The sequence below is a fragment of the Triplophysa dalaica genome, chromosome 19, assembly GCF_015846415.1.
Source record: "Triplophysa dalaica isolate WHDGS20190420 chromosome 19, ASM1584641v1, whole genome shotgun sequence".
NCBI lineage: Eukaryota > Metazoa > Chordata > Actinopteri > Cypriniformes > Nemacheilidae > Triplophysa > Triplophysa dalaica.
Genome location: NC_079560.1, coordinates 16,562,310 through 16,578,090, shown reverse-complemented (window position 1 = coordinate 16,578,090; position 15,781 = coordinate 16,562,310). Strand labels below are relative to the sequence as shown.

The following is a 15,781-nucleotide window of genomic DNA, read 5'->3' as shown; positions in this document are numbered from 1 at the left end:
CTTTAGGCTTGCACTAGGATACATTTCCACTGCGTTGGTGGTTAAACTAATCAATTAATGGTCGAAATAAGGGTTGTTTAAACTCTTTATATATGACCGTTTTTTGCTATGAAATGAATTACATATGGAATATTTTTTTGGAATTTTTATAATGTTGCAATCAAAACAGATTTATAAATGCACTTGGCAACAAAGACACAATCAGACAGATCAAATGTATTTACTGTATATATTATTGATAGTTATCTCTATCATCACAGATTTACTTCACTAGAATTTGAAATTTGCAAGACTGAAGACTCTCCAAACACCCTTTGACTACCATAGATTGAATTTTCTCCCCTATGTTCTTTTTTGAAGAATATGAGAATAGATACCAAACATTTGCTCATGATTGAGATATCCACATGGCGCAGTCAAGGCTATGCTATGATTTCCTAAAGGTTACCAAGGTAACGGTGGCTCTAATTTTCTCTTCTCCCTTTCTCTACCCGCCTCCTTGCTTTCCTTTTTCCAGAATAACCACTACAGCAGCTTGCATGATGGATCTGAGACGATACCCCCTCGATGAGCAGAACTGCACCCTGGAGATTGAGAGCTGTGAGTATCACTGAGTGAGCAGAAATGCCAATGCACACAAATAAGCTTTTTTTCCGTAATGGAACACTAGCGCACATTTGACTGCATATTGTACGATATATACTGTTTGCTGTGCAGCGGTTTAGGAATTGTCTGGAAAGCAAAGGAGATGCGTTATTAACCTAATAAACAAGAATATTAATTAGGGGATGTAACGTACACCCTGTGGTCGTCATGGATCGGTGTTTTTGTGGTCTACTTCTAAAACAAGTCAAATTCAGCAAGTTGCATCCAGTTCTCACAAATACAACATATTTTTTGTAATAACTCAATTTTGTAAAATTATCTTTTGGTAGTCAAGACCAAAAATAAGTGTTGATGTAGGATGTAAGTAAGATGAAGTAAGAATTGAACTTGAATTGAATTTTAGCATTAGAGCAAAATTTCTTTGTTGCTTTTACAATATAATTCCCTTTTTACAAAAACATTTGTTTTTATGCTTTTCAAAGATGTTTCTCCTTTAATTTCTTACATGAAATTAAATATGACAGAACCAACAAGAATTATTGATATCATTTAAGTATATTCAAAAGTTAAATAAAGTAATATTATTTATTAAATAAATTATACATTTATTAAAAGGTCAAATTAGGGCTGTCAAACAATTAAGCGCGATGAATTAATAAAAAAGAATTAATACAAGTTTATGTTAAAATAATATGGGCCTGTTTACTGTGCATATTAATTTTGTATTTATAAAAACATCCACATGCATACATATATTTGAGAGAAATATACCAATAGAAAAACATGTATATGTATCATTTAAACAATTGGTAAATATAAATAAACATATGTAAAATTTAGCATACATTTACAGTATGTTTATGTGCATGTTTTTATAAATACAAAATTAATATGCACACTACAAAGACATGTTATGTAAACAAATGTTATTCTAGGTGCAATTGATGGCCAATAATCGTTGTGACAATTGATTACGGATTTTGGTGTCGCTTGATCTATAGCATGTAATCTTCTATTCATCTCGTTGTTGATCTCATTTGTATACTGTATGAATGTAGGTATAGAAAGGTTTTTCCACATAAATAAACATTTTTGTGTAAAACGTAAATCCTGTGTCATTTCAAAGCAGTTGCCATTGGCCACCACAGTATTTCTGACAAATCGTACTTGCTGACCATAAAACTCGAACTAAAAGTCCAACTGAGAAGAACAGGAGTTTGAACTCGCCCCACTCATCTATTTCACTTTTCGCTTCTTATCTCGGTCACACTCCACAGAGACCTAATGTAAGCAAACGTTATCATTAAGCATATTTAGAGCGATCACCCACATCTGCAGACCTGCCCACTCGGTCATTGGGTGTCATTAGTGATAAATGCTCTTTAAGGGATCTGACTCTGAGGCCTCGTGGCACAATACCATTGACAGATGCAGGTAAGATTGAAGGTGTTTGCCAGTTTATCAATGAGCCGCCCTTGCACTATCGATCACACAGTGGTACCTGGATGCTGTGCCCTGACCATCACGGTCACATTAGTGCAGTTCAGACAAATAGCTTGAATTGTGTTTCAAATGATTGCACTGTATGCGTATTGTTTTATGCTTACCGTTTATTGTTCTGTGCAGACAAATGTTTCAGGCGCTACTGCCTGCTGATGCATGGAAAGTGCATAGATTGCTTGCATCAACATTTCCTTATATTTGAAACAATATTGTTTGATATTCTGATAAAAAAATGCCTTTGGTGTCATTAACTGTACAATAGGCCTCATGAAATATGAGTAGACCAAAACTTTGTGTACGTTGTTTATAAAATCACAATGTTAAAAATGAAAGTGCAGTGGAATTTTGTTACTGGTGATGTCAAAACTCTTGAATGAAACACTAATATTCAATAGTAAGTATATTTATTAGCAGTGTTAACGTTCATCGCATTCGCATGCCAAACTACCCTGCAGTATTGCTGTCTTTTTATCATTTTGAGCTGTATGGGTAACAAACACTTTAGAAGATGCAGATTTGTTTATATGCACGACCCACCGCTTGGTCGCTGATCGTGCGGCTCAGATCGCTAAAATATATAGTTCAGAGCAGTCTAGACAACACTACAACGCCAACCATAAATTGATTTAGCGGTTTGCTAAATGTAAAATGTTTTCGTTCACTGCCATGTTTGACTCAGAATGTACTATCAGAATGAATTATCCTTTATGCTTTCTCCATGCAGATGGATACACCACAGACGATATTGTGTTCTTCTGGCAAGGAGGGGACAGTGCTGTGACTGGTGTGGACAAACTAGAATTGCCTCAGTTCTCCATTGTGGAGCTACGCCTTGTGTCCAGAGAAGTGAGGTTCACAACAGGTATGAACGAATCAAACTACAAATGGTCCAATTATGGAATATGCAGCGGAAATAAATAAAAACATACTTTTTTTGCATTTGATTATCACTTTTATCCAAACTAAGGTGATCTTTTGAGCCTGAGCATCTCATTTATCATAAACCCCTTCGACGTGTCAACACCAGCCACATATTTGGATGATGCACAATGTACATTTGTTTGCATATTGGTAACACATATTTTGGATTCCTGCATCCCCAGAAACGCAACCTCAGGAGGATGCAGCCGAAATCCTGTACAGGCCGGTGTCCCCAGGAGAGGCACATTGATCTAAAATAACTTTTTGACATAGCATTAGCATTAGCATTGCTAGCTCTATGTTCTTTAAGCTTCCCCAATTTCATTCCAATGTCATCATTTGGAAAAATAAAAGGAGCTACACAACGACATTAATACCTTTGAAGTTTGGGAGGAATACAATTTAAAAAACAAAGTGATGTACCATTATAACAAATTAGAAATGTTCGAAAGTACAGTGGCTTGTTTCTGAAAACTGAAAAAAGTATTTAAGACTTTTAGTTTAGTTACTCCCCATGACCAACACTAAATTAATGGCCCAAGATAAGCTTCACTGGCAGCAGTGCAGTGCATTGCAAGAGATCTCTACAGAAGATTTAAGGTTATCACCATGCGCTGTTCAACTTAAATTAATTTAGAAAATGCAGCTTTCATTTTAAGTGCTCTTGTCCTTGTGTGCTCTTGTTTATTCAGATTCATTGGAACGCAACCCAACAAGCTTGTATAAAAAATATGCGGGGAAATATTGATTCATCAACTTTACAGGAAACGAGCTGTGACTGGGTCATCTCACGTCCCGTGCCGCTCGCAGTCAATTGCTATTTAAATTACAGTCTGATCGCTTTCCAAAGTTACCTCCCTCTCTCTTTGATAAAATTGAAGCCGAAAGGCTCCCGGTGGAATTTGTTCTGCATCCTTAGCTGAAAACAGTTCACTTAAGCCCAAGTGCAGAGAGATGGGAACCGCAGGGAATAGACAAGACTATTTCTTTTGCGTTAATAAATATCCGTTGCAGCAATTTGAATAATCAGTACATTGAAAGAGTCAATTAATCTTGCCACACCTGACATTGAGCTGCGTAGACTTTGAACAGACACGTGCAGACTAATCTTAAACCGGCAATTCGAAACACGCTGCTGTTTTCTTGTATAGTAAACCAGACTTCACATATTAACACGGCATGCTCTTTAGTTAAATATTTCTTAAATGCCCCGTATTAAAAAGCTAAACGGAAACGAGACACTGCAAGCTTTTGTGACAACTCTCAGAGGGCCATGGATGCTGTCTGCTGAGAGAGGGGTTTCAGAAAAATCTGCCATGTTTGCGACTTTCTGCCATGTTTAATTGGAATGGAACTAGTCCCTGGGAAGGAATCCATTGCTTTGGGGAAATTAAATGCTCCATCTGAACAAATGGGGAAATGACTATCCATTGTCAAAGTGCAGACTTTGACAATTGCAAATTGTAGATCTATTTTTCCTGCGCTTGCTCTTTTGCGTTTCCACTTACATGTTGACATCTTTTTTGTTCTGCTTGTGCTGTGTGCCCCCCTCTCTCCAGGTTCGTACCCTCGGCTGTCGCTGAGTTTCCGCATTAAGAGAAACATCGGCTACTTCATCTTGCAGACCTACATGCCCTCCATCCTGATCACAATCTTGTCCTGGGTCTCCTTCTGGATCAACTACGACGCCTCTGCTGCTCGTGTGGCCCTGGGTGAGGGTTTTGTTCAAGAGCAGGGCACAACATGAACGCTTGTCTGGGACAAGAGAATGTTTTGTATGGGCAAGTGAGAGAGAATTTTACTTGCCCGATCGGACAAGAAACTTGAAAAAAAAACAACAACAGTGCATATGTAGGATATTAAGAATACGTGCAATACGTGTGATGTGTGTTGGTCGTGGTTGTGCTTGTTTGTGTGTGACAATAATCAGTGGCGCACCGCCCTTAGTCCATGTAACTAGACGCGGACACAGAATCCTGTTATTTAAATATGTCATCTGGCTGTTCTGCGTGTCTGACTGAATTATGTGCACAGTTTAGCATTTGACCCGGGTGATGGTCGAGATTTATCTGCATCGTAAAGCTATCTGCAAACACACTAAAACTTGAGTCTTCCTGAAGACCCGTCAAAATAAAAGTCCTGTTTAATTGAACACTCATGCAAAAAAAAACTGTATATAGTACTTGCTATTGAAAATTGTAGTGCTCCTGTGGTAAATTGATAAACAATGTATACTATAGTAAAGTTCAAAAACACTATAGTATCTAAGAATGTTACTGCAGTTTATAATAGTAAATACCATAGTATGCTACAGTAATTTATGTGCACAAATTTACCACTATTGTATAGTAAAAATGGAAAAACACAGAACTTAGAAACATTTAAACAAATTTAGGTAGTCTAAAAATGATATGGCCCTAATTTATCCATATGTATGTAACATTATTGTCTTTTGTCAGTTACATGCCTATTCATGATGAACTGCACTTGCATCATTTTCTTTAAGATGACAACAGCCGTTTTATACTTGTGCTACAATTGTTTGGTCTGTGCTACCAAACTTTAATCCTTCTAGCACCAGTGCTATGTGCAACAAGTTAACTTAAATGAGATATATATTTTTTTATCTTTGGACAAGTCATTTTTGTACTCGGACAAGTGAATGACAAATTGACTTGTCCGAAGGACAACCATATGACAATGCTTAATGTCAAGCCCGGAAGATCATCTTGGATTTTTTCCCCCTATAAAGATCATATAAATAGTCTTGAATGTCTTCCTCGAAACTTCCTTGTACATCGCAACCATAATTAAAACTGTTTTGTTTTATGGATGGTAAAATAATTTTTTCTATGTCAGCTTAAATTTTGACATTTGCGTAGAATTGCCCCATGTGTTGATAGGTTGAAAATGTATCAACGCTGTAGCTCTGTTGTGCTACACAACATTGCTTTACAGCGACATGGCAAGATTAGCACACTTCTGTTTGTCCAAGCATATTTCAATACACTGAACTAGCAAACCTTGAAGCTACAATCCGAGGTGCAGGTCAACCATTTACGGCAGACATTATCGGCATACAACGTTGAAAGGTGCATTAACCCCTTTCATGCTGGGAAATCCAGCTTCATTGTGTTTGGATCATATTAGCCGTTTTTGAGCTGCTCCAATCTGTTCATTGGCTGTTAAACCAACCACCATGTTCCAAAAAACAACATGAATACCTTAAGCTGGTGTTACAAGCTGATTTGTTTCCGGCCCAGTATGTCTCACCAGCTTGGATGTCATTCTATGGACATGACTAATACACAGCTTGGCTTCCTTGCAGGTGTAACTACGGTGCTCACTATGACAACCATCAACACCCACCTGAGGGAGACCCTCCCAAAGATTCCCTATGTGAAAGCCATCGATGTCTACCTCATGGGCTGCTTTGTCTTTGTGTTCCTGGCCCTGCTCGAATATGCCTTCGTAAACTACGTGTTCTTTGGACGGGGACCCCAGCAGCAGAAAAGGATGAACGAGAGGCTGAACAAAGCCAACAACGAACGCCCCCGCTATGAGGAGAAGCGTCTGAGAGAACAGGTTTGCGTCTATGATTCGCAAACCATTTGCACATTTAGCTGTGGTGTCAATCAAGGCTAATTTAATAGAATTTAATAAACGATTTCAACATTCATGCATGTCTGAATTATAACAGATACACCTGCTACCTAAGCAGAACAACTTCAATCATCAAAGTAACTCTTGCCTGAATGAAACAGTTCACATCATCGCTAAAAACTAACATTCGATAGTCCATTAACCATCCTAATCGGTGACGTATTTCATTTGATTGAAGCTACATTTCATTATTATGAGAGGCTCATCTTGCTCAGAACGTTACAAATTACATTGTCATTATACCGTCAGATTCATGTCTTTTTTCCCTCAGGGTCTTCAAACATAAGTACAGTAGTGTCCCAAGATATTGCTTTTTTTAAAAGAACCGATTTGTTTATCCCTCCAAAAGAGTGTCTTTACATGTTTTTACATTTGACATTTGTGTGGACAAAGCTCAATATAAAAAAAACACAGTCATGTGAAGAGGGCCATGTGTCTTTTTTATTGACCCTCATATTTATGTTGTTTTAATGTTTTCTTTATTTCTTCTTTTATGACACAAGGATTCGCTGTCAGCGCCGTTTCAAAGCAACACCCTCAGGTCATATACACAGCGAAGAAATCTGTATCTCGAGGAACAAAGAAAAGTCGGGGTACATGCATTAACAAATCATATGAGCTGAAAGATTGAAGAATGCCACACATTTCCAAGAATTTTTAATTCTCTAAAGTAATATTTGTTGCAACCGTGACTTCACGTCATCATTCCATCTGCACGTGGGATTGAAAGGAAGTTATTACAGTTTAGGACCGCCCACTCCCTGTGCCCACCCCTGACCACGCCTCTTTTTATTTTCTGTTCTCCAGGTGGATGCTTACGGCAACATTCTTCTCACCACTTTGGAGATGAACAACGAGGTGATGCCGTCTGACGTCGGAAGCAGCGTCAGCGACTCGCGGAATTCCGTCATGTCCTTCGACAGCTCCGGGGTGCAGTTCCGCAAGCCCATGGCTTCGCGAGATGGGTTCAGCCACCACTCGTTGGACCGCAGCGCCATGCGCAGTCGCGCCAACTGCCGGCTAAGGAGGCGGTCGTCCAAGCTGAAGCTCAAAATCCCCAACTTGACGGATGTTAGCACCATTGACAAGTGGTCCCGGATCATTTTTCCTATCACTTTTGGATTCTTCAACCTTATCTACTGGTTGTATTATGTGAATTGATATGCGTTCCCCCAGGAAACATGGGCCATATTTTGAGAGCACATTGAATTGGCTTTGATACAATTGGAAAATATGTGTACACATATATGAAAAGTTGATACATATGTATATGCATATTTCTATATATTATATTTCTATATACACATGCGTGTGTTAAATCTAAAGGACTTTTCTGCTGTAAAAAAAGTATTATATAGAATGACTTGAATGTTTAAGAATAATACGAGAGAAACATTTCAAGTATTTGAATTTCTTTTCCTTCTGAAACAAACCACAAATAAACAAACAAACAAACGTCAACTCCCCATTCGAGGGTACGGAACAAAAGACTGCATGATATTTTTGCTAAAAGAAAAGATTGTGAGATAAAAAGGACACAACCGAACGACTCATCGGCTTTTTATCGATACTGTAATCAGCCTTTCCCAACCGCAGCTCATGAAATCAGAAGTGGCTTTTTGGGGCATCAACCAAGCAGAACCCGAGGCCCGACCCACTGCTTTGCCCTCCCCTGGAATAGACTCACGGAAATGTCCGTTTCGACACTGTACAGCAACCTCTTTTGGGATTATGTGTCATTCCTTGATTTTGCAAGTGACAAGCGTTCTCTCTTTACTGGACCTCAGCTCTGGTCTATGGTTTACACTGGACGGCTATCTTGAGTTTAACCAATGCAGTTCTACCTAGAGTCAGTACATTTTGATTTTCTCTCTTTCCTCTTTTGGCAATTCTCTTTTGTTTCCAGTTTGGTCTAAAGGTATAACCGTGTTTTTGGAGGGCGTCACCTTTACATGTTCTAGAGGTAGTTCATCAGTAGATAAATAAGCCACTGGTATGCTTCATTCATCTTGAATTTAAGAAAACAAAGAAAAAAAAGAGAGTGCATTCATTCATTCTTTCATTCAATCATTCAGTAGCCTTATTGACATGGTCAGGTAGTGTTCTTGTTCTTTCTTTATTCTTGTTCCTAGTGCATTTCATCTGTTCTCTTGATACAGTTCATCTTGTAGAGCTTTGTGTTGTAGGGAGTGGAAGGGATACCCTTAGTGAGCTGTAACGTTTTTTCAGAACGTGGATTGAAGTAAGTCCATCAACTATGTGAAAATGTACAAAATAAGGAAAGAAAAGAAAAGATTATTGTGTATTAAACAAGGGATGTGACCACGGTTTTTATCTGTTTCATGTTTAAGTCGATCGATCCGACCATAGTGTGACCTGATATTGTATATATTCAGTCATTGTAGTGATTCATCCTGAGAACGGTACACACCGACGTTTTAAGTTTCTCTAAAATGTGCCTGTCTGAAACCTGAAGGATGTGTCCTCAGTTCATCAATCAGTGAAAGAGGGTCAAACGACCCTTGATCTATGACCTTTCACTTTAAGCACTGCAGACCCACCCACAGCTCTGATGTTTTGCATCTTGGGATTGAATCTGGGAGATGAATTACATCGGTATAATCAGGAAAAAAGCTTCTGAGTTTTTTCGAGGCAAAATGACATGTACTATAAAAGCCATGAACTGAAGTGACAACCAAAAAGGCCTATAATCCATTTCTCGTTTTACCATTTACCTCAGATCAACCCAACACCACTTTTCCGGGGTTCGCCTCATTATGATTTACCTCAATATTTTCTGGGGGAGTCCTTCACCACTGTCACTGAGGTCATCAGATCTCAATCTGTCCATGTCAACATCCACATTCATTCATTCATTCATTCATTCATCTTCCGTCCATTTCATCCAAACCTTGATCACAAAGTCTCTAGACGTCTCAATGGTCAAAATAGGTCAGCTGAGTAGAAGGGAACGGTTGAGGGATGCTTTTCGCGGCGTTGTGGGAAAAGTTTTTCAGGATTGCTTGAAAACTGAGCAAGGAGACATTTAGAAAGCAGGTCCAGTGATGGCCTGGGAACATGACTGCCTTGGACTATGTTGAGTTGGCTATTACTGGGAGGACATTCTGAGCAGGTCTCAGACCTCTGAGCTCAAGATAGTCCATGGGCTCTCGCATGGTACCACACAAGACCTCTCATGGGTGGGAAAAGGGAGGGCAACAGAAAGACCAGTCACCAAACCACAGATCAGTCACTCATACCATGAAGGAAGAATGGAATCGATATCAAATGCTGTACCTCACGGTATTAGCCAGGTCCTACATTACTTTTCAGCAGATGACCACAGAAGCATATTTGAGGGATTTTCACTTATTGTGTTTTATTTTTTATTGTGAGCATGACCATAACACCTGTGCAAGGGAGTCTGTACTCTCAAGTGCAAATAGGGAAATGCACAGATATTAAGTGTAGCAATTAAGTTAAGCGCAAATCTGCACTAAATGAGGCTGGAAGTCAGAGTGCTTCTCTTGAGCATTTATTTGAGGTATTATGAGTGTTACGGGGGTGCCTTGGCCGGTTACAACTCCCAGAAGGCATTGAAGATGCTGCAATGCTTTGCCAAGGAAAGTTCAAGCGCAAACATTAGGTTTAGCCAAGTTAGAAGAATTAGGTACCTTTGGCGTAAAATAACCCATGGGGTTTATATATGAAATTATAATGAAGACCTGTTAAGCTCCAATTTTAGTCCACCTCCACTAGTGCAGTATTTTAGGATAGTTTAGTGAAATAACACGACAATGCCCATCATCCATCAGTTGGTTAGCTGCAAACCTTGGATACATGCAGTGAAAAGAAAGAGTTTGCATCGCCTTTGACAGAAGGGAACCTTGGAGTAGGCATGACTTCTAGGTGGCATTTGTTTAATTAAGCGCCAGCTACTATTAACTGATAAGACTGCACAATATGACAATTTAAAGGATATCTATATATTTTTCTATCAGATATTTGTGCTCTATGAAGTTGTCAATCAGTGTGACATATGTAAGTGCTCTATTTTCTCTTGCGCAACTGATAGAGCAAAAAACCTATAAGGTATATAGTACTCATAACCTGTGATTTGGTATATTATCCATGGGACTAGTGGATAATTAGAAATCCTTAGAAGTAGATAGTACAAGGTGTTTCATGAATACAGTATATGCACGTAAGATAACACACATTTACTCCATAGCTTATTTTAGATTACACAAACCCATTAACCCTTCCTGGCACTATATAGTTTCACTTGGAAGTATTCAGCTTAATGTTCACAGGGTACGCTGAAACACTAGTGTTCCGTGTCAGAAACGGCCAGTGCTATGTTTTCCAGTTGAGTAAGGATTAGCTACATGCTAATGCAGCCATACTGTGCCACTGAGACATGCTGGATGTTTGCTAAAGCGGATATTGCTTCAATCATCGTGTTCATGTAGCACCAGCACTCTGTTATGTCACAGTGAGCTTACACCTAGAGCCGATATTAGGTAGAATTCTTGTTTTTTGGACATTTGTCCCAGCAAGATTTGCCTTAACAAGATCACTAAGCATTTTGTGAAACATTTCAGAGCAATACAATGCAAATACCACAACGTTCAGGAAGGAGGTATACTCTTTCAAGTCAATTCAAGCCTTAAAAAATTGATTTTAGAGCATTGTAATTTGACCATTGGACATTTGTCATTTAGTCCGATGACAATTAGGTCATCTGTGGTAGTACATCCTTGAGAACTAATTTGTTCTTGCAGTTTCGCTTCCACTGTTGAACATTAGAACCATAATGGAAAGAACCAATTATCATCTGTGGATTTAGAATACCGCTGTGTACTAACCAGACACGACGTGATGCTGTGACATGCAATGGCATTTATCTTTTCCACGCCCTACCCAGTCGTGACAGTGGTACACAGTAGATTAACATGGAAAATATACATTGTGTTTCGCACTATGTCTGGTAAGAATGTGGTGTAAAGGTTTTTCAAGTTGTCAGACTATTGAACAAGGACAAAATATTCCGTCATGTAAGAAAACAGATGTTGGAATTGTTTTCGAACATGTTCCTCTAAAACCAATCCCTTTAGTATCTGCACTCCTGAAGAAATAAGTTTCTAAAACTATATTCAGTTAACTTCACTTGGTTTCAAAAGTGAAACGTGGCTAATGCAAATTAGTTCACATCAATAATTTTTATAAGAATAACCTATTTGGGAATCATCATTTTTGTTCAGCGTTATACCGTACATTAAATGTGCACATTTTCCTAGAAAAAGGAGGCTTGAGAATTTGCCTAACTGCTAATTTCTTTGTATTAGCTGGCTTGATCAATTCACCAAGTCTGCAATCTACTACTATACAAATACAACGATCGATGTATTAGCTGTACAGCATATCTGACATTTATATGGCACAGGTTGCTGGTTCTAAAATACAATCTTAGCCATCAGGGTAAGCACACACTCTCAATACAGCTTATATTTGCGGGATATCTGGTGCAAATCATACACACATTTAGCTATTTTGGAAGGTTTATGGTTTAATCACAGTGCTTGGGTAGATAAATTGTCATTAAGACCAATTTACCAGTTTACAAGGGTCATACGGCCAAAATACTCAGACAAATGTAGCAGCAGTGGGCTGAGAGCGGGATGGTAGTTGACTTAAGGCAGTCCGTATTAAACCACTGGTCTTCTCGTTGTTATTGACAATTTTGTGTTTGTTCAAAAATACTAAAGGCTACATCATGGCCGATTAGCTATTCTGTGCCAATGCATCGTCCTGTGTGTCTTTGATTTTTATGAAATGAATTCATCAGAAGGTTGTCGGACTTGTTATCGTCCATTGAAGAATGTGTCAGATGGGTTTCAATTGTAAAAGATATTGCTGCTAATTACCTCTTATAGCTCTCGTTTGGGTGATATTGTGCAAGACTACCGTATGGTAGTGAAAATTTTAAGATTTCTAGCTTCAGAAATTGGGTTTGAATGGCCCACATCTGACGCAAATAGTATTTGGCAAATTGTGGCATGGCGGTTTAGGTACTCTGTCATAACACAGAATCTATAGAGGGAAACGACAATAATACAATGAGATATTAGAATAACATTATGTCAAGGTAGCAAACTCTTCAACACTGATGTGATTGTCAGCCTTTTTGGAGAATGTGACTCATCGTAATAGTAAAGTATGATTTCTTTGGTGTCTTTATTGGTGTCCGGTTAGGGGAATAAGGATGCTCTTCTTTTGCCTTGCACTGTGTTTTGGTTTCAGACTAATATATTGTTTTTTTAATGATTTTTGTTTTGTACAACTCGTTCCGGGGGGCGGGGGGAGTGCGGTCTGGCACAACTCAATGATGCTAATGTTTTCTGATGACAATGGAGGACATAATAATCTTCGCACTAAACACAAATCACCCCATATGCTCACGTCCACATTTTCATACCATTAACATAACTCGACAAATCATCGAATAGCTTTTACTCGAGTACATTGTTTTTGTCTTTTGCTACATCCACCCGCCAAGCAGGAGAAAAAGGAAGTACAAAAACTGTTGAACTGATTTTAATGTGAATTTTTCTTGCCTCCTGTGTATATGTGTAATTACATGTGAATTGTATTGTAAATATGATATCTTTCACTTATATTTCTTAATGCATGAACAAAACAGGGCAGTTGCTAATAACAGCTAGCCTCGATGCTATCGGCATGGACAGCTTTTTGCAGCACAGGCATAACGAAACCTATCTCTGAAAAAAGAAAAAGAAGAGGAAAAAAATCACAAAAGATACCGGTTTTGTTTTGCATGTCTTAAGTTTTCGGAAAGGTTTATTTTCATAATTTTCTATTCTGGAACTGGCCATTCACGTCACCCTCGCACACAAAGAAAAGTGTTTTTTTTTCATGGAAAGGCATTGAACCAAACACTGTAAACCTTTAATTAAATTAAGAACTTGAAAAGAAATGATGACGATTATAATAATGATAATTCTTTAAAGCTACCACAGCGGGAGAGCAATGGAGAAGAAATGTCAAGAATATGCACATTTTCATCCTCTCTTGCGTTTTATGTATCACATACGGTTAAGAGTAGATAAACACACCTAGATTTGAATAGACTATACCTGCTTACATCTCGTCGAACAGAAGAGCCGGGGTTCGACTGGCGGACTACATCTCTGGTTATGAAACCTTTACTGAGCAAATCAGAGTTTGGAAAAAAGTACGAACCTGTGAATTTGCTGTGCTGGATTTTTTATTTTCTTTGCAACGGGATGATGTCCCCGATACACAGCAAACACGAGCAGAACTTCTAAGTAACTTAAAGTGAAAATCCTCCAAACATTGGCAAATGTCTAGGGCATCCACGTTCAAACCTGATGGATGAGAATTCAACCGCTATTCAGTACTGTTTTGTTTCATTTCTAGTCGCCTGTGTTTGTTGTATTCTTTAAAAGGAATTGTTACTCTTAGCGTTGATGTTTTCTCATAGAAAGGAAATATATTTCTACTTTTCATCCTGCCCTGAAAGTAAAATGCATTTTGTTTTTTGTGTTGTACTGGTTTCGTTCACATAAAGATCTCGGTTTGATTCTGTTGAACTGTTGAGGTGTGATGAATTTTGATGCTCCATTTGGGGATATGATTTGTCTTCATGAAATCAACATTTGTAAAGTATAAGGTTGTGTTTTCTTCATTTCCGTTACTTTAACTTTTTTATGTTTTGGTTTTCGTTTGTTTTTATGCTTTTGTTTCTTTTTGTCAGTGCCAATTAATGTAATGGTGTCGGTCAGCTTTTCTAGGTGTTTGAGCAAAATGTGTTTTTTACTAATACAAGATGTTAAAGTATGTGGTACAAAAAAGGGTTCTAAATAACCAACTGACTTTTTACAAATAAAGGCTTATACAGTAAAGAATGACGACGCACGTCTTTTCGTTTGCCATTTGTGGACTAATGGTCGTGTTTCTTTCTTTTGCCTCAAAAGTTTAAACTAATTAGTCCTCAAATGGTAAATCATATCTTTTTGTTTTCATAACCAGCGGTACAGAGAGACCTTCGAAATATATCCAAACTGCTGCAGGTCTTGACCTTGTAAGTTTCTTTTTCTTTCTTTTTTTTTTTTTAAAAGGCTGCGGAGACAAAAAAAAGTGCAAACTGAGATTGCAAACAGACGAAAGACCATAGCAATGTCTTGTATAAACAGTTTGAATTGGATTATAATCATGACACAATACTAAGGATATCCCGCCCAACCCTTGGTCCTGAATAAAGAACAATCCGAATCCCTGCTGGAAGAGTGTAATCTTTGCCCCATAACAACATTAGTCTGGATGCTCATATTTGCCAACATCTCAAAATGTTTGCAAATGTATATCGGGGCTCCCATATGTCTTAAAAAGTAATCTAACTCGCTGTTACGAGAAACTGAAAGAGTTGCATCATTTCGTTCAAATAAACTGGGAGATGAAACTCAATCTGAAAGAAACAGAATCTTGAATGTTTCCCCTATTTGACATTTACTGTGAGATTTGTTACATTTAAAGGTGTGATGAACTGTGCTTGTTAATTGTTTTATACTGTTGTGTGAGGTTTACTTATGACGTTTGCGTATAGTTTGTATAGCCAATAGTTGTATGGTATTTAATGATACATGACTGTATCTGTCAGCATTTGAGACCCGCGATCGCGGTGCTCTTCTGTCCGGTTGGCGATCACGGGTCTCAAATGTCACGAGAGGATCCATGATAAATAAACAAACGGGAGACTCCTGGTAATTTATGGATATCACCCAGCACCCGACATAATACCAAAACACTTCAAAACAGCCTCCATTAATTGCAAACTGTGGATTAAACCTTGAAAAATTACATATGAGCTTCCAAATCACAGACATGCTGATTCGCGTGTGACTTATATTATCACAGGACCTGTGTGTTCATCAAAACATGGTAGGTAGTTTGTGGGGGAATTTTTACTTTACAAATTACAGACATGGCCGATTTGCACGGGATAAAGATCACAGACAACCTCTGCAATTATTACAAATGACGAGAG

The 15,781-nt window shown here is 38.3% G+C and overlaps 1 protein-coding gene across 1 annotated transcript in view; it reads left to right on the top strand.

The window, feature by feature from the left end:
* The window catches only part of gabrb4 (gamma-aminobutyric acid type A receptor subunit beta4), a 46,469-nt gene extending 31,514 nt beyond the window's left edge, over window positions 1-14,955 (top strand). The window contains exons 5-10 of the mRNA XM_056731655.1: window positions 518-600; window positions 2,834-2,971; window positions 4,590-4,742; window positions 6,359-6,615; window positions 7,197-7,286; window positions 7,501-14,955. Of these exons, the coding sequence (XP_056587633.1) occupies window positions 518-600; window positions 2,834-2,971; window positions 4,590-4,742; window positions 6,359-6,615; window positions 7,197-7,286; window positions 7,501-7,854 (1,075 nt within the window). The 3' untranslated portion in view covers window positions 7,855-14,955. The remainder of the gene's footprint in view (window positions 1-517; window positions 601-2,833; window positions 2,972-4,589; window positions 4,743-6,358; window positions 6,616-7,196; window positions 7,287-7,500) is intronic.
* Window positions 14,956-15,781: the final 826 nt, after the last annotated feature.